We start from the raw sequence: 12,180 nt of genomic DNA, 5'->3' as shown, positions 1-12,180 counted from the left end.
GTGGGGGGGGGAGAGAGGTCGATGGGGGAGATGTGGGGGTCGGGGGGGGGGTCAATAGCGGGATGGGGAGAGCGACTGGGGGGGCGGGCGGGGTGGGGAAGGGGTGCAGGGGGGACATGGTGGGGGGTCGATGGGGATGAGTGGGGAGTCCAAGGGGGGCGGGGAGGGGGTCAGTGGGGAGCTGGGGGGGTCGATGGGATAAATGGGGGGGTCGGGGGGGATGGGGAGACCATAGGGAGGGGGGTCCAGGGAGAGATGAGGGGATGGATGGGGGGGGGAGATGGGGGGAAGGGAATCATGGGGATGGGGGGGGGCGGGGCGGAGCTGTCGGGGGGCGGGGGGGATCGATGGGGAGGGGCACGGGAGGGGCGGTGCTTTGAGGGGGTCGTGGGGGGCGGGGCGTGTCCGTGGGTCTGTCCGTCCGTGTGTCCGTCCCCGGGATGGCGGCGGGGCCGGGGCTGCGGGCGGCGCTGTGGCTGGCGGCGCTGTGGGCGCTGCGGGCCGAGCAGACCGAGGAGCACCTCAAACGGGAGCACTCGCTCTCCAAGCCCTACCAGGGTGAGCGGAGCCCGGCACACCCTGCCCCCCTTTCCCCCCTTTCCTCCTTCCCCCCTTTCCTCCTTCCCCCCTTTCCTCCTTCCCCCCTTTCCTCCTTCCCCCCTTTCCTCCTTCCCCCCTTTCCTCCTTCCCCCCTTTCCTCCTTCCCCCCTTTCCTCCTTCCCCCCTTTCCTCCTTCCCCCCTTTCCTCCTTCCCCCTTTCCTCCTTCCCCCCTTTCCTCCTTCCCCTCTCCCCCTCTTCCCCTCCCCCCTCTCCCCCCTCCATTTCCCTCCCCTTCCCCCCTTATTTCCCTCCCTATTTCACCCTTTCCCCCCTCTTTCCTAGTTCCCATTTCCTATTTCTCTCCCTATTTCCTCCTTCCCTCCCCCCTCTCCCTCCCCCCTCTCCCTCCCCCCTTGATTCCCCCTTTTCCCCATTCCAGTTCCCCCATTTCCTCTCTCCCCCATTTCCCCGCTCCATTTCCCTCCCCTTCCCCCCTTTTTTCTCTCCTTATTTCACCCTTCCCCCCCCCCCCAATTCCCTTTTCCTATTCCCCCATCTTTCCCTCTTCCCCCCCATTTCTCCAGTTTCCCACCCCCTGCTCCCCCCTCATCCTCTCCTCACTCTCCCCTCCCTGTTCTCCCCCCCTTACCCCCAGTTCCCTTTGCTTCTTTTTCCCCATATTCCGCCCCGTATTCCCCCCTTTTCCGCCTTTTCCCCCTTCCCCCCATTCCTCCCTTTTCCTCCCTTTTCCGCCCTTTTCCCCATTCCAGTTCCCCCATTTTCCCCTTTCCCCCCTTTCCCCTCTCCATTTCCCTCCCCCCAGTCTCCCAATTCCCTTTTCCCCAGTTCCCAGTTCCCATTTCCCCTTTCCCCAATTCCCATTTCCCATTTCCAATTTCCCTCCCTATTCCCCCCTCTTCCCCAGTTCTCATTTCCCCCTTCCTCCCCTCTTCCCCAGTTCCTGTTTCCCATTTCCCCCTTCCCCCGTCTCTCCCAGTTCCCATTTCCCTCCCTATTCCCCCCTCTTCCCCAGTTCTCATTTCCCCAATTCCTGTTTCCCGTTTCCCCCTTCTCCCCTCTCTTCCATTTCCCGTTTTCCTCCCTATTCCCCCCTTTCCCCAGTTCTCATTTCCCACTTCCCGCTTTCCTCCCTCTCTCCCAGTTCCCATTTCCCTTCTTATTCCCCCCTTTCTCCCAGTTCCCATTTTCTCAGTTCTCATTTTCCATTTCCCCCTTTCCCCCTTCTCCCCTTTCCCCAGTTCCCATTTCCCTTTCCCCCCTCTCTCCCAGTTCTCATTTCCCAGTTCCCTCCCTATTCCCCCTCTCTCTCCCAGTTCCCCGTTCCCTCTTTCCCCAATTCCTATTTCCCATTTCCCTCCTTATTCCCCCCTCTTCCCCAGTTCTCATTTCCCCAATTCCCGTTTCCCATTTTCCCCTTCCCCCCTCTCTCCCATTTCCCATTTTCCTCCCTATTCCCCCCTTTCCCCGGTTCTCATTTCCCATTTCTCTCCTTATTCCACCCTCTTCCCCAGTTCCCATTTCCCCAATTCCTGTTTCCCATTTCCCCCTTCCACCCTCTCTCCCATTTCCCTCCCTATTCCCCCCTCTTCCCCAGTTCCCCTTTCCCCAGTTCTCATTTCCCATTTCCCTTCTTATTCCTCCCTCTCTCCCAGTTCCCATTTCCCTTCTTATTCCCCCCTCTCTCCCAGTTCCCATTTTCTCAGTTCTCATTTTCCATGTCCCCCCGTCTCCCATTTCCCTCCCCATTCCACCCTCTCTCCCAGTTCCCGTTTCCCCTTTCCCCAGTTCCCATTTCCCTTTCCCCCCTCTCTCCCGGTTCCCGTTTCCCCTTCCCCGCTCCGGGTGCCGGCACCGAGTGTGGTTGTCCCCGCAGGCGTTGGTGCCGCCAGCTCGGGGCTGTGGGACCTGCAGGGGAACGCGATGGTGATGCCGCAGCACATCCGCCTCACGCCCGACCTGCAGAGCAAGCAGGGGGCCCTGTGGAACCGAGTGGTGAGGGGGACGGGGGCTTTGGGGGGGCCAAGAGGGTGGGAGGAGGCTTTGGAGGGGGCCAAGAGGGTTGCCTGCATCTAAAATCATGAAATCATGGAATGGGTTGGGTTGGAAGGGACATCCAAGCCCATCCAGTTCCACAGACAGGGACACCTCCCCCTGGATCAGGGGCTCCAAGCCCCATCCAACCTGGCCTTGAACCCCTCCAGGGATGGGGCAGCCACCTCTGCTCTGGGAAACCTCTCCCAGCAAAACATTTCTTCCCAAGATCTCATCTCGATCCCTCTCACATCCCGACTTCTCTTGCAGCCGTGTTACCTGCGGGACTGGGAGATGCAGGTGCATTTTAAGATCCACGGGCAAGGCAAGAAAAACCTGAACGGGGACGGCTTCGCCATCTGGTACACCAAGGACCGCATGCAGCAAGGTAAAACCCTCGCAGGAGCTGCTGGGGCCAAGGGAGGAGGTGTTTGTTGGGGCTGGGGACCAAGGGAGAAGGTGTTTGTTGGGGCTGGGGACCAAGGGAGAAGGTGTTTGTTGGGGCTGGGGACCAAGGGAGAAGGTGTTTGTTGGGGCTGGGGACCAAGGGGGAGAAGGTGTTTGGGGGTGGGGACCAAGGGGGAGAGAAGGTGTTTGAGGGTGGGGACCAAGGGGGAGAGAAGGTGTTTGGGGTTGGGGACCAAGGGGGAGAGAAGGTGTTTGGGGTTGGGGACCAAGGGGGAGAGAAGGTGTTTGGGGTTGGGGACCAAGGGGGAGAGAAGGTGTTTGGGGTTGGGGACCAAGGGGGAGAGAAGGTGTTTGGGGTTGGGGACCGAGAAGGGGAGAACGTGTTTGGGGTTGGGGACCGAGAAGGGGAGAACGTGTTTGGGGTTGGGGACCAAGGGGGAGAAGGTGTTTGGGGTTGGGGACCGAGAGGGAGAGAAGGTGTTTGGGGTTGGGGACCAAGAAGGAGAGAAGGTGTTTGGGGTTGGGGACTGAGAAGGGGAGAAGGTGTTGGGGTTGGGGACCAAGGAGAAGGAATTTTGGTTGGAAATGCCTGCCTGGCCTTGCCACCCTTATTCCGAGCTTCTCCTTCCTTTAGGACCTGTCTTTGGAAGCAAGGATAACTTCCTGGGCCTGGGTGTGTTTGTGGACACCTACCCGAATGAGGAGAAGCAGCAGGAGGTGAGCTAGAGAGGACAAACGGGACCGTGCCTGCGGCGTACGGCTCGCGTCGTTGCGAATGCAGCTCTTAATTGGTGCAGCGTGATCTTCTTTGAGCTGAATCGGGGACCAAACATCATTGCGCCTCCTCCTCGTGCCTCGTTCTCCTCCCTAGCGAGGCAATAACTGGACTCGATGATCCAGTGGGTCTTGAGGCTTCTCCTGCTCTCAGGGATGCAGTGTGGCTCTGCCTCTTTGAAGACCTGGCTCAAGGTCTGGGTGTTCCAGAGGTTCCTGTTGGTTGCTTGGGGTTCGTTCATGTCCATTCCTGGGAATAAGGGAGCGCAGAGGCAGTTAAACCCGAGAAATAGATGGAACAGAACCATAGGATGGTTTGGATTGGAAGAGACCTTTACATGTCATCCAGTCCAACCCTCCTGCAGGAGCAGGGACATCTCCACCTGGGTCAGGCTGCTCCAAGCCCCATCCAACCTGGCCCAAGATCTCGTCTCAATCTCCCCTCTTGAAACTGAAAACCATTCCCCTTTGTCCTGTCACTGCACTCCTTGATCCAAGAGCCTCTCCCCAGCTTTCCTGCAGCCCCTCTCTGTACTGGAAGCGGCTCTAAGGTCTCCCTGGAGCCTTCTCCTCCCCAGGCTGAACAACCCCAACTCTCAGCCTGTCCTCATACAGGAGGTTCTCCAGCCCTTGGATCATCTCCGTGGCCTCCTCTGGAGTCCCTTTGACAGCTCCATGTCTTTCCTGTGCTGAGGACTCCAGAGCTGGATGCTGTTTCATGACTCCAAACCCAAAGCTGGATCCTTTCTTCCAGCTTCCCCTAAAAAATAGGTGCTGTTTTACCCCAGGACCTTGGTGCCAAACCCCAGCGCCTGCAGGACCCGCGTTGTCCTGGGGAGAGAGATGAAGGATACAGTCAGGATGCCCCCTGACCTTAGAGCTGCCGAGCAAATGTTAACTCTCAGCTTTTGTTCAAACATCCCAACCAGCCGGCGCGGGCACCGGGCTGGACTTTGTGCTCGTAAAAGACCTTCCCGATCCCCCTGGCGCTGCGTTACCGGATCAGCGTGGTTTGGATGGATCCTGTTGATGTGCAGGGTGGCAGCTCTGCTTTTGTGGGGTAAAGGGATGCACGACGGGTCTTAATTAGAAGAAATCATCAGTGGAAGGTGGGCGTCTGCAACCCGAGGGCACTGCCCTTGTCTGGCCAAGCACCGAGGAAGGGAAGTGATGGAGAAATGCTGCTCGGCCGGTTGCTGTAACGGTGTGTGGGGTCATGGCCGCTTTCTCTCGCCTTTAAAAGGATAAAATAAGTGTCTTTTTCTCAAGGGAAGAGGGGCAGGTTAGCTGGGGGTCCTGGGGAGCGCTTGTGGCCGTTGTGTTCCCTGTAGGGCGCTGGCTTTGGGGTGAACAAGCTGCTGTGCAGCGAGGAGGAGAAACGCCACCACGCTCCACGTGGTTTCCTATCTGTGTGTCCTGGGATTCGTCACCAAACGCCTAAGCCTCTCTGCGCTTGGGTCTCCTCTGGGGAGGAAGCTTCCAGGTTAATGCTAAACTCCGGTCTGTGACCGTCTTGCTTCTGTGCTCTTTCTTGCTTTGCGTTAACCCTGGACTGGCAGGCTCAGAAGAGGAGGTACAGCCCGGGAAACCAGGTACCTGCTCCTTGCTGACCTACCCGTTCCCAACCTGTGGGGTTCCGCTTTGGCTCGCAGTCGAGGAATTCCCTCCTCTGAGCTCCAAAAATATCCTGGTGTGAGCCCATAAATCCCAGTGTGAGCTGGGAGAGACTGCATGGAAAAATCCCAGTGTGAGCTGGGGGAGGCTGCGTGGAAACCAGCTCTCCTGCATCCCAGGTGTTTGAGGGCTGGGGATGGAGCGGGGTTGTGATGTTGTCTTGTTGAGGCAGGTTCTTGGAGGGGATGAAGGAGTTTGGGGTCCGTGAGCCGCCCCAGGCCGTGTAGGCAGGCGGCAGAGCCGAGCCGCGGCGAGCAGGGCAAAGAGCAGGAACTCACTGCTGGCTTTTCCCACCTCACAGCGCGTCTTCCCCTACATCTCGGCCATGGTGAACAACGGCTCCCTCACCTACGACCACGACCGGGATGGGCGGCCGACGGAGCTGGGGGGCTGCACGGCCATGGTGCGCAACCTCAACCACGACACCTTCCTGGTGATCCGCTACGTCAAGAGGAGGCTGACGGTGAGTGCCACGCGCCGGGGCAGGGCAGGCGGTGGTGCCGTGCCGGGGGCTAAGGAAACACCTTCTTCCTCAGGTCTTGATCGATATCGACGGTAAACACGAGTGGCGAGACTGCATCGACGTGCCAGGCGTGCACTTGCCCCGCGGCTACTACTTTGGGACATCTTCTGTCACCGGAGACCTGTCAGGTACCACCCTGGGGTCCCCAGTGTCCTTTCCCAAGCAGCTCTGGCAACTCCTGTGCAGCTTTGGGGCCCTGGAGGTGCCGCTTGGAACCTGGTGGGGCTTACGGAATGGTTTGGGTTGGAAAGGGACATCAAAGCCCATCCAATTCTCAGCCCCTGCCATGGGCAGGGACACCTCCCACTGGATCAGGAGCTCCAAGCCCCATCCAACCTGGCCGTCCAGGGATGGGGCAGCCACCACTGCTCTGGGCAACCTGGGCCAGGCCCTCCCCACCCTCACAGAGCAACATTTCTTCCTAAGATCTTGTCTCCATCTCCCCTCTTCCAGCTGAAAACCATTCATAGAATCACCAGGTTGGAAAAGACCCACTGGATCATCGAGTCCAACCGTTCCCATCAATCACTAACCCATGTCCCTCAGCACCTCGTCCACCCGTCCCTTAAACCCCTCCAGGGAAGGGGACTCAACCCCCTCCCTGGGCAGCCTCTGCCAGGGACCAATCACCCTTTCCATGAAAAATTTTTTCCTAATGTTCAGCTTGACCCTCCCCTGGTGGAGCTTGAGGCCATTCCCTCTCGTCCTGTCCCCTGTCCCTTGGGAGAAGAGCCCAGCTCCCTCCTCTCCACAACCTCCTCTCAGGGAGTTGCAGAGAGCAATGAGGTCTCCCCTCAGCCTCCTCTTCTCCAGGCTAAACACCCCCAGCTCTCTCAGACGCTCCTCGCAATCCTTGTTCTCCAGCCCCTTCCCCAGCTTCGTTGCTCTTCTCTGGACTCGCTCCAGAGCCTCAACATCCTTCTTGTGGGGAGGGGCCAGAACTGACCCCAGGATTCAAGGAGCGGTCTCAGCAGGTCTCCCCTTGTCTTGTCACTATGAGAAGCATGTGAGGACCGTTCCATGCTTTAAGCATCCTTGAGCTGTGAGCTGGAGCCTTTTATTTCTTCTTGCAGCGACTCCTGAGGAGCCAAAAGCCCAGTCTGATGTTGCTCCCCCGAGTGCTTTGTGCAGCACTTCCCATTTTCCTCGAGCTCCCTGCGGGGCCACAGTCTGACCTCTCTTAATGGCTTGGTGGTATTTGCTCAGCTGCAGGGTTTGTCTCCAAAACTGCCCTGGGAGGAGTGAAAACAGGATGAGCATTTTAAAAAAATCTCCTGTACTCTCATAGAATCCCTAGGCTGGAAAAGACTTTTGAGATCATTGAGTCCAGCCGTCACTGTCCATGACTAAACCAGATCCCTGAGCACCTCATCTGCCCGTCTTTTAAACATCTCCAGGGACAGGGACTCCACCACCTCCCTGGTGAAGGAATTTTTCATAATATCTAATCTAAACCTGCCCTGGTGCAGCTCAAGGCCATTTCCTCTCATCCCATCCCTTGTGACTTGGGAGCAGAGCCCAGCACCCACCTCACCACAACCTCCTCTCCAAGAGCTGCAGAGAGTGATGAGGTCTCCCCTCAGCCTCCTCTTCTCCAGTATAAACACCCCCAGGTCCCTCAGCTGCTCCCACAACTCCTGTTCTTCAGCCCCTTCCCAGCTCCGTTCCCTTCTCCGGACGCGCTCCAGTGCCTCAAGGTCCTTCTTGGAGTGAGGGACCCAAAACTGAACCCAGGATTCGAGATGCGGTCTCACCAGTGCCAAGTCCAGGGGGACAATCCCTTGGCCCATGGATCCAGCCTTGTTCATTCCCCCTGTAGATCCTTCCTGCCCTCCATCCATGGATCCAGCCTTGTTCATTCCCTCTGTAGATCCTTTGTGCCCTCCATCCATGGATCCAGCCTGGCCAGGTCCCTCTGTAGATCCTTCCTGCCCTCCATCCATGGATCCAGCCTTGTTCATTCCCTCTGTAGATCCTTCCTGCCCTCCTTCCATGGATCCAGCCTGGCCAGGTCCCTCGGCAGAGCCTTCCTGCCCTCCAGCAGATCCACACTCCCTCCCAATTCTCCAGGCTAAACAAGGGTTATGAGGAGCGCCTAGGGGACCTGGGGGTGTTCAGCCTGGAGAAAAGGAGGCTGAGAGGAGACCTCATTGCTCTCTGCAGCTTCTGAAAAGAGGTTGTGGTGAGGTGTGTGCTGCGCTCTGCTCCCAAGAAACTAGCAAAAGGATGAGAGGTGAATGGCCTCGAGTTGCACGGGGGCAGGTTCAGGTTGGAGATTAGGGAACATTTCATTATTGTAGGGGCTCTCGGGCACCGGAACGGCTGCCTGAGGAGGTGGTTGAGTTCCTGTCCCTGGAGGAATTCAAAAGATGAGTGGATGAGGTGCTCAGGGATGGTTCAGTAGCAGACAGGGACAGTTGGACTCGATCTCAAAGGTCTTTTCCAACTAAATGATTCTATGATTCCATGAACTGGCTTTTGCCGAGAGCTAAAACCAAAGCCCTCTGCCTTTCCTCAGCGTAAAACCTCTCTTCTGGTGCTGCTCAAGGTGCTGCGAGGCCTGATGTTCCCCTGCTGTGCCTCTTTCAGCAAGTTTTAAGCCCGATTTGAGTTGTGCCTCTACAAAAGCGCATTGATGGCCAGTGTCTGGGCCCATTGTTGGCTCCAACAAAAGTTCCTTTTCCTTTTCCCTCTCAGCTCGGCACGGGGGGAGCAGAATGCTTGCCCTGTCCCACTTTGCTGCTCCATCAGGAGAAGGCAGCAGGGCCACGTGAGGCTAACACGTTCCCTTCGGGCAGCCTAGTGCTTTCGAGTCAGATGATTTCTGGGTCTGAGCTCTTGTTTTTAAGTAGCTTAAAGGTTCCTCTTGGCTGAGGGCCCTGCTGGGGTGCGATGCTCAGCCCAGTGCGGTGCAAACGCGAGGTCTTCCCCCTTGGGAGGGAGAACCGGCGCCGTTTCATCTGGTGAGAACGTCTCACGGTGCTGCCTGTGGCGCTGGGATCCCTGCCCAGAGCTGGATTTATTGAACACGTTTCTGCTCTGCTTCCAGACAACCACGACATCATTTCGCTGAAGCTTTACCAGCTGACGGTGGAGCGGACGCCAGAGGAGGACAAGCGGGACAGAGAAGTCTATCTGCCGGTCGTGGACAACCTGAAGCTGCCGGGAAGTGAGTAGGAGGCTCTGGGATCGAGCAGGGGAAGGTGGGACTGGTAGGGATTGGGGAGAGACTCGCAGGGTTGTGGAGTCGTGATCCTTGTGGAGCATCATCTCGCCAGCAAACGAGGGGAGACCTCATTGCTCTCTACAACTCCCTGAAAGGAGGTTGTGGAAAGGAGGGAGCTGGGCTCTTCTCCCAAGGGACAGGGGACAGGACGAGAGAGAATGGCCTCAAGCTCCACCAGGGCAGGTTCAGGCTGGACATCAGGAAAAAGTTTTTTATGGAAAGGGTCATTGGGCACCGGCCGAGGCTGCCCAGGGAGGGGGTTGAGTCACCTTCCCTGGAGGGGTTTAAGGGACGGGTGGACGAGGCGCTGAGGGACATGATTTAGTGATTGATGGAAATGGTTGGACTTGATGATCCAGTTGGTCTCTTCCAACCTGGTGATTCTATGATTCAGACCAGCTGAGCTCCAGCTGGAATGGAGAGGTCCATGCCCTGTTCCTCCCATTGTGTCCTCTCCGGTCACACCATGTGCTGATGCGCTGGAAGCTCATGGAGGTTTGAACCTTGACGGTGTCACCTCCCCTCCAGAAATCCCATCACAGCCACATCTGTGAGCCCTTAGTGTGCCCTGAGGTCTTGTGGCTCCAGCCTGTGCGATGAGCTGGGCCTGGAAGCTTTGGGAAGCCAAACCCTGGCCTGTGGGGTTACTGGTGTGTTGGGAAGTGGGGGGGCTAAACCCCCCCCGAGCAGGCAAATCTCAGCTGGGTTTTGGGGCGCTGGGGACTCACAGGCTGCTTTTCTTCCTTCATCCCTCAGTGGAGGCGCCGCTGGAGCCCATGAGCGGCCTGGCTCTCTTCTTGATTGTCTTCTTCTCCCTTGTTGCCATCGTTTTCGCCATCGTCATTGGAATCATCATCTACAACAAGTGGCAGGAGCAGAGCCGGAAACACTTCTATTGACTTGGGCAAGCCCGGGGTGGCCCGTTGCTAGTCCTTGCTAGCCACCTCCTGGCTCCCACCCATCCCGCACTGGCCAGGGCGTGACGGGCCGCAGCGGGGACCCTCGTGTCCTCCCGCAAACCCCAACGGGGACGGCTGCTGCTTCTCGTCGGGCTCCAGAACTCTCCTGCTGTTCCCGGTGGGAGCAGAGCGCTGCGGGGCTGGACTCGCTGCCCCCGATGGATCTTTGAGCGGAGGCTGAGGTGTGTGTGGGACGCTGGCTGTGCTGAGCCGTCTGCGCCATGCGGGGAGCCCGAACGTGGGTAGGAGTCACCCCCTTGGTGAAATCCCAGCTGCTTTCCTCACCAACCTCCCCCCGTAACCACTCACAGCATTACCGTAACCCTCACAACCCCTCGTCTCGAGTGGTTTCACGTCCAGGAGGGATTTTTCTAAGCTGCTTGTTCTGCTCCAGCTGTTTTCTGTTGCTTGCCTTGGGCTGTCTGTAGAGACTGGCCAGCTTTGCCTCGTAATTCAAATCCCAATTCCCTGTCCTGCCCGTTGCTGCGTTTTGGGGCCAAGGAGGCCGATGGTTTTTGCTGGTGGAGCTGGGAACCTGCCTGGCTGCCAGGCTGAGCCCTTGGCGAGCGGCTGGTTCTCCCTCCAGCGCCGACCCGGGGCTGGAACGCTGCGTTCCCAGCCTTTACTAACCATTTGCTGCTGCCTCTCGGGGCCTGTCCCCGCTCCGGAGGGTCTCTGCCCAGCATCCCGCTGCCTCCACGCGTCTCCCGTGGCGCCACGGCCTCCTTTGCATGTCGTGTTGTGGCTTCTGGCAGCGTCCCCGGGGTCGATTCCCTTGCCTCTCGCTGCCTTTCAGGGAGTCGGGGTTTACTCCTACCTCAGTGACTGCTTTGGTCAATGATTTCTCTTGCCCGTCGGCGCAGCCGCCTTTGCCCCCCGGGGAGCCCATCGCTCGCTCACAGAAATCCCGAAGGGAGCCAGGAGAGCGAGGTCTCCAGTCACTTTGTCCCAGGGGAGTCTTATAGTGGCTCTGGGAACATCAGGAAGGCAAATTTGTTACCCCACAACCCCCGTCCCTGCCAGCGCTCTCCTTCCCTGTGTCCTGGGGCGTCACATCCGTGCCCCATGGCTTTCCGGGGGCCCCGGGAGATTCCCCACGAGGGTCCAGGCTGGACACACACGCGTGCCTGGACTATTTTTTACCAGGATGCTGTCACCGGGGCGGGTGGGAGCTTTATTCCAAGGGAATAAAGGAGATCTGGGGGGGTTGCTTGGCCTCTTTTTGCCCCGTAACCCAGAAGGAAAGGTGTGAGCCTCTCCCTGGAGCTGGAACTGGTGTCTTGGAATAAACATTGGTGTGTGTGTGTGTGAGATGTGGCCGTGCTCCTTGTCACCTCCAGGGACCCTGGATGCAGCTTTTCCTCCTCAAGGTGATGCTGTCAAGCGCCGCAGGGAGTTGGGGGCTGTGTCCCAGTGCCACGGGTCTTTGAAGCCCTTAGGTGCAGCATTTCCTCCCCAAAGTGAAGCTGTGAAGTGCTGTGGGTCTTCAGAGACCCTGGATGTAGCTTTTCCTCCCCAAACTGGTAGCCCTGTAGGGAGTCTGGGGCTGTGTCCCAGTACCATGGGGCTCTGAGGCCCCTGGATGCAGGTTTTTCTCCCCAAAGTGATGCTGTTGAGCGCCGTAGGGAGTTGGAGGTCGTGTCCCAGGGCTGTGGGTCTTTGAAGTCCTTGGATGCAGCGTTTCCTCCCCCAAGTGAAGCTGTTGAGCACCAGAGCGGGTCAGGGGCCGTGTCCCAGTGCTAGAATGAGTTTGGGCTCGTGTCCCAGTGCCGTGGCGCTCTGAGGCCCCTGGATGCAGCGTTTCCTCCCCAAAGTGATGCTGTCAAGTGCTGTACGGAGTCAGGCAGCCACATCCCAGGGCCGTGGGTCTTCAAAGCCCCTGGATGCAGCGTTTCCTCCCCAAACTGGTGCTGTCGAGCCCTGTAGGGAGTCTGGGACTGTGTCTCAGTACCATGGGGCTCGGAGGTCCCTGGATGCAGCTTTTCCTCCCCCAGGTGATGCTGTCGAGCACCAGAGCGGGTTA

At 58.4% G+C, this 12,180-nt stretch overlaps 1 protein-coding gene across 2 annotated transcripts; it reads left to right on the top strand.

Moving 5' to 3' along the window:
- The first annotated feature begins 430 nt into the window (after nucleotides 1–430).
- On the top strand, nucleotides 431–11,468 carry LMAN2L (lectin, mannose binding 2 like). Of its 2 annotated transcripts, XM_069877533.1 has the most exons (9): nucleotides 431–558; nucleotides 2,436–2,554; nucleotides 2,864–2,981; nucleotides 3,636–3,718; nucleotides 5,335–5,367; nucleotides 5,751–5,912; nucleotides 5,986–6,100; nucleotides 9,022–9,141; nucleotides 9,955–11,468. In XM_069877533.1, exons 1-9 carry the CDS (start codon nucleotides 441–443, stop codon nucleotides 10,095–10,097), a joined length of 1,011 nt encoding a protein of 336 aa, XP_069733634.1. In that variant the 5' UTR covers nucleotides 431–440; the 3' UTR covers nucleotides 10,098–11,468. The 2 variants fall into 2 exon arrangements, with proteins under 2 accessions (XP_069733634.1, XP_069733635.1); XM_069877534.1 differs by lacking the exon at nucleotides 5,335–5,367.
- The last annotated feature ends 712 nt before the right edge of the window (nucleotides 11,469–12,180 follow it).

Source organism: Phaenicophaeus curvirostris, chromosome 27 (assembly GCF_032191515.1).
Source record: "Phaenicophaeus curvirostris isolate KB17595 chromosome 27, BPBGC_Pcur_1.0, whole genome shotgun sequence".
Taxonomy (NCBI): domain Eukaryota; kingdom Metazoa; phylum Chordata; class Aves; order Cuculiformes; family Cuculidae; genus Phaenicophaeus; species Phaenicophaeus curvirostris.
Note: the sequence above shows the minus strand (reverse complement) of the source record. Positions and strands in the feature narration are given on the sequence as shown.